The following is a 5,524-nucleotide window of genomic DNA, read 5'->3' as shown; positions in this document are numbered from 1 at the left end:
GTTTTGCACAAGTGGTGTCAGTGCTTGAGCCAGTTTTGAGCATGTCAGAATTAGGTTTTGCTCAAGAGCAAGTTGCAGGCTTAAATGAAATTAATTTCTTTGATAGTCAGCAATTAAAAGTTAGTAAGCCGTGGACTTGACTTGGTTTTCTACTCATAGCAGCCTAGATCATAAGTTTTTTGTTTTGTTTTTTTCCCCCCACACCCTGAATATTCCTGATGTTGCATAATTGAGCAAATTTCTGCTTAATACATCTATTAGCATATAGGGAAAGACACCACACAGAATTAGTTCCTATCATCCATTTATTTCATAGTGCTGACAAGTTCATGTTAAAGATAACAGGGATGATAGTTGTTCCCAGTTCAATAGCTGCTGGAATGAGATGCTGTGTTAAGGCGGAACCATCCATCATGGAAACTTATTTTACTCATAGATCCAGTCATGAGCACAAGATTTGAAGTCAACAAGCTCTGAGGGTTTAAACCAAAGGTTAATCTCCTTCTGTGCACTCTCTACAGAGTCACTGCCATGAATGATGTTCCTGTAAAAGCAAAGAACACACAGAATTTCAGACTGAAATAATAATAAATGTTCAGAAATTAATGACTTTCCTACATGGGGAAAGAGAGTGAGGAGATGCATCTACAGCTGAAAGGCTAGAACTACATCTCTTAAAGCCCCCACACTATATCCAACTACAGTCACAGTCTAGAGTATAGGGACATGGTTCTACTGAAAATACAACTCTAACTAATTAACACCGTTACCTTGAACTATTTATTTTACATGAAGCTCTGAAGTATAGCTGTACTTCAAATGAAGTAAAATTCATGACACTGAGTCACTTTCTTACATGGGTATTGTAGTAGGTCATGACCTGAAAATAAAACACTTTCAGAATAAGATTCTTATGTCTAACTGCCTAAGCTTTCCAAAAAGGAAGAGAGTGCAGAAATAAGTAGAGGCAGCAGGAAAACCTAGTTTGCATGGATGATTATTTCAGCACCAACCTTCCCACTTGAATGCAGAAGTCACCACGGATGGTACCAGGCTTAGAATCTGCAGGATTAGTTTCCCCCAGCATCATTCTGCCAGTTTTAACCACATTGAGTCCTTCCCAAACCTACCAAAAAAATGTTCATACACACGCATGTCAAAGGTTACTCATTTTTGCAATAATTGACTGTTTGTAAAAAGCCAAAGACCATTCCCCTGAAGGCCTAAACCTAATCTAAATTCTACAGAGAAATAAAGAGTATTCTGAAAGCTACTTTTTTGGGTAAATTATCTTTGTTTCACTGCTTACATTTCAGCACTGTCAAAATACAGACTAGAGAAAGATACGTGAAAGACATTATTTGAAAAAATATGTAAGTTACTTAGTACTATGAAGCGTATATATGCCTCTTATTAGTTCAGCTCTTGGAAATAAAAACTGGATGGGAGAAGATGTGTTACTTGGCTCTCAAGTGGCTCAGGTGGAAGCCACCTGAGCAGCTCTAATTAAGTGGCTTGCAATTGGCTCTTTTAAATAGTTTTAACTCCCTGGAGTTAGTTAAGAAACAACCGTGAAGAGACAATGATATATTTTCCACCCATATAGCCAAGACTTTGAAAAGCAGTCAGGTATTTTTAAGAACTGAATGGAAGAAGTACAGCAATATTTTTCAGCTGCTTCAGAATTCGCCAAGCAACCACTTTACTGCCCAAGGTCTCCCCAGCCCTCCTGTTTTGCTAGGAGCACGAAAGCTCTAAAAAAGTGGCACAGAATCCTAATTAGCCAATATGTTGTAATCACCTAGGACAGACACTACCCAGGGTTTAAAACTCAATTTAATAAAAAGATTGTTACAGAATTCTTCTACAGCTACTTTAGACTTGCTACCAGCAATATACTTCAGCTATTATTCAGATGCAGTCATCCTACTCTAGTGATAGTTTTCTTCAAGTTCTCCACCTGTATTAAATTCCACAATGCACCTCCACCACTGAAGGAGGGACACAAACCGCTGACAATTTAACCATTGCCTCACCTAGATGTGCTCTCCACAGTACTGCAGGATATGCTCAGAGCCCTAGTGACTTACCTAGGTTAGTATTACTACTTGCCCTCCTCATCAGTGATCTAGTTCTAGTTAGAATTCTTATCCCAAGTAAGGCTTCTAGCAATTGTATTTCAATTAGCTAGATAAATTTAAGACCTCTGAGATGATCCCCCACTTAGTATAAAGTAGCTGATTTGTGCAGACATGCAAGTCTTCTTTATAGAGTTCCCCCCCCACCCAACATTAATAGGTTGCTCTTCAGCACAATAGGTCACTTTTCTCTTTTCTGGAAGTTGGAGAAGTTTTCCTCACCCACCTCACAAATGGTATCTATTGTATAAGTTTGAAGGGGATTTTTGTTTTTTTCTTCTCTTCCTCCTTGCTAATTAACTGTGTTTTTCTGGAACTGATCATCATCATGTTTATTTGCAGTGTCTGGAAGTTGTTTAGTTTCTTCTGCCACTGTATTTTATACCTTGGACCCATATCATTTCAAGCTTTTGAAAAAGAGCCATAATATCTGAATAGTCATTTTAAAAAGAGTATTTTGCAAAGTAAGAAGAGATCTATGAATCTCCTGCACAATATATATCTAGTTAGATAAATACCACGCTCCTTACCATAGCCACAACAGGTCCAGAGTTCATGTATTTAACCAAACCAGGATAGAACGGCCTATCTTTCAGGTCAATGTAATGTTGTTTCAGAAGGTCTTCAGAGGCCTTGAAATACAAAGTTAGAGAGAAACTGAGAAAAATGTTTAAAAAAACCAACATGAATTATCTGATGCATCATCAGTCATTCAATAATAGCAACAGTAAGTTGTCCTACAGTAGCACAGACAATTCGACTCATATTTGTACTTCTGCCCCCCAGCCATTTTCTTCAGTTCGTGCTGTAAGAAGAATCAGCAAGGAGTTGCCTAGTGCAAGCTGCATGCTAGTTGGGTCTTACTTGGCGTAACCTTCCAGTCAAGGTCATTTCTGCTCACTGGCATTGGGCTGCATTAAGCTACCAGCTCAACCCGTTTCTCAGGAGAAGGAAGACAACCAGTGCAGTTGTGGCTTAGTACAAATAAAGAAGAGGCATGAAGCATGTGAGGCCTTTGCAACAGAAAAGCAGAGGCGCCCAAGTGAGGACAGTAACTCCTGCTCCCATGTAGTCTATTCTGTGGAACAAGCTCTGCTCTCAGTTATTTTGAGGTCACTTGATTCAGGTGGGAGGGAAAAAAACTCAGCCTGGCAGCACACTCTTATCTAGAGCCACGGGAGGAAGAATCGACTGCTGCTTTCATTTAAATATCGTGTCTATAGGCTATACATCTTGCTTTGATGCCTGTGGGGAGCCCTGAGCAGAATCTCCCAGGTCTGGGCCCCAGGCTAGGACCAAGTGAGGGCTGGAGGCATTTTCTTGCCAAGGGCAGGGGCCTTCCAGGCCGAAGGCTCTTGAGGCAGCGTCACACCCCAGCCCAAACAGGCAAGGGAGGCAGAAAGAGGCAAACGACATAGAAAACAGCCAATGACGTAGTGTCACCCCTTCCGCTCCCCAGCCCTCAAGGAGGCAAAGCATTTGGGATCATCAAGGGATTTTTTTACACAAAACAGGAAGTATCCTTGGGTATTTATACACCTACTGTTTGGTCCCACAACGTGCCAGAGCTCCACTTCAGAGCAGACTCGATTAACTGAGCCCAGTCCCCACACAAGCCCACCGTCCTACAAGCGGCGAGATCCGCGTCGGCGCGCAGGGAACAACAGCCCCTTTGCAGCACTGTAGTTTGAAAGCGCGCCACCGCCATCCCCTCCCCTCAGCGCTGCTGCACACGCATCTCGCCGCTTCTACATTCCCAAGCCCCGGTGCTGCAGCACCATCAAATCTGACACGTCGCAAGCCTAAAAACTGCTCCTCGCGGCAGGTCCGCACCCCCAGTGCCGGGCCCCTGCTAGGCTCAGGAAGGAGATGCGAGAAGCGGAGAGGCCACAGGGGAGGGGGAGGACCAGGGCGGGATTTCTCCCCCTAGCACAGGGGCGACAGGAGGGGCCGGGAGCGGGGGGAGACTCACATGCATGAACTTCATGGCCACGAGGCGGAAGCCCTTCTGCTCGAAGCGCTTCACGATGTCCCCGACCAGCCCGCGCTGCACCCCATCCGGCTTGATGGCGATGAACGTGCGCTCCGCGTTGGCCGCCATTGCTCTGCGGGTCGGAAGAGCCGGTTACGTTACGTTACGTCACGTCCGGCGCCGGCGCCCTGCCGAGGCCCACGTGGCGGCCCCTCACCCTCACCCTCACCCTCACCGCCACCCGCACCCAGATCCAGATCCAGATCCAGATCCATCCCCCCGTGTCCCCCTCCCGCGCCGGGGCGATCCGATGCGGGCCCGCGCTCCTCACCTGCCTACCGGACCTGCGAGCACCACCGCTGCCTGCGGAGCCGCCGGGGAAGAGGAGGAGCCGGTGGGCGGGGCCTCGGTATTCAGCCCTTGGCCTCGGCCCCGCCCCCTCGCCCGCCGCGCCCCGCCCCGCCCCGCCGCCGGCTGAGGGCGGCGAGCGGCCTCCCGTGCCCTCCGCGGCGGTGACAGAGAAGCACAACCCCGGCGCGGGGCTGACGGCTTTACCAGGCCGACTCGGTCTCCCTTGTGTTAGACCGACCGAAACCCGGCAACACGAACAGCGTTTCTTCAGCGCAAGGGGTGAAATGTAGTCAGGAGCGCACTGCGCACGGCGCTGGGCTGAGACGAGAGACGTACGGGGCGGTTTGGCAAAGATCTTGTAAAGAAATATCAAGGTTTTGCAAAAATCTGGCTGTAAAAAAATAATAATAATCAAGATTTTGCAAAAATATGGTTATAAAAAAATATCATCTCTATATTATGAGTCCTGATTGCCTTTTCCTCTAGCTCGATAGGGCTACAGCCTGGGTACCTGGACACGTGGAAGATACTGGATTTCCGTTGATTTTTTAAAAATGAAATCTCTGTATTTTCCCAAGCAGGAAGCAATGGTGAGCACCTGAAGCCTAAGAGCCTGCTCCTGCCTTTGTTTCGGGGTAATCTGCGTCATCCCAGACCCTCGAGGCTCGGGACCAGCTATGAATTGCCTGCCCCGAGGCGTTTTCCATCTATTGACTCTTCTGTGAAATCCTAGGAAATCTGAACTTTCATTGCTACCCAGGAGAACCTTCACAATCTTTTTTCCAATGCCCGATGAAGGGTGTTTACGCCCAAAAGCTTGCAATTAATTTTTTTTTTTGCAAAAATCTAGTTGGTTTAATAAAAGATATCATCTCTACTGAGTCCTGATTGCCTTTTACGAAAAACTGTTTTAGAAAAAACCAAGAGTTCTAGTTATTTGTATGTCTTCTTGTCTTGGACCAACTTGGCTACCAAGTACACCAACATGGAAGATGCCAATTTTTAGCCGATTTTTGGATTTTAAACTTCATCGCAGAACGACAAGAAAGATTTTTTACCTCCC

General features: G+C 45.9%; 1 protein-coding gene across 1 annotated transcript; it reads right to left on the bottom strand.

The window, feature by feature from the left end:
• Positions 1-287: 287 nt before the first annotated feature.
• On the bottom strand, positions 288-4,561 carry LOC149859006 (nucleoside diphosphate kinase). The gene is made up of 5 exons (XM_090059654.1): positions 4,442-4,561; positions 4,111-4,243; positions 2,669-2,770; positions 1,014-1,126; positions 288-544 (listed from the first exon to the last, which is right to left on the bottom strand). Exons 2-5 carry the CDS (start codon positions 4,237-4,239, stop codon positions 427-429), a joined length of 462 nt encoding a protein of 153 aa, XP_089915780.1. The 5' UTR covers positions 4,240-4,243; positions 4,442-4,561; the 3' UTR covers positions 288-426.
• Positions 4,562-5,524: the final 963 nt, after the last annotated feature.

The sequence above is a fragment of the Crocodylus siamensis genome, chromosome 8 (assembly GCF_052110815.1).
Source record: "Crocodylus siamensis isolate JL-2025a chromosome 8, ASM5211081v1, whole genome shotgun sequence".
Classification (NCBI taxonomy): domain Eukaryota; kingdom Metazoa; phylum Chordata; order Crocodylia; family Crocodylidae; genus Crocodylus; species Crocodylus siamensis.
This window is presented reverse-complemented; position numbering and strand designations above follow the sequence as displayed.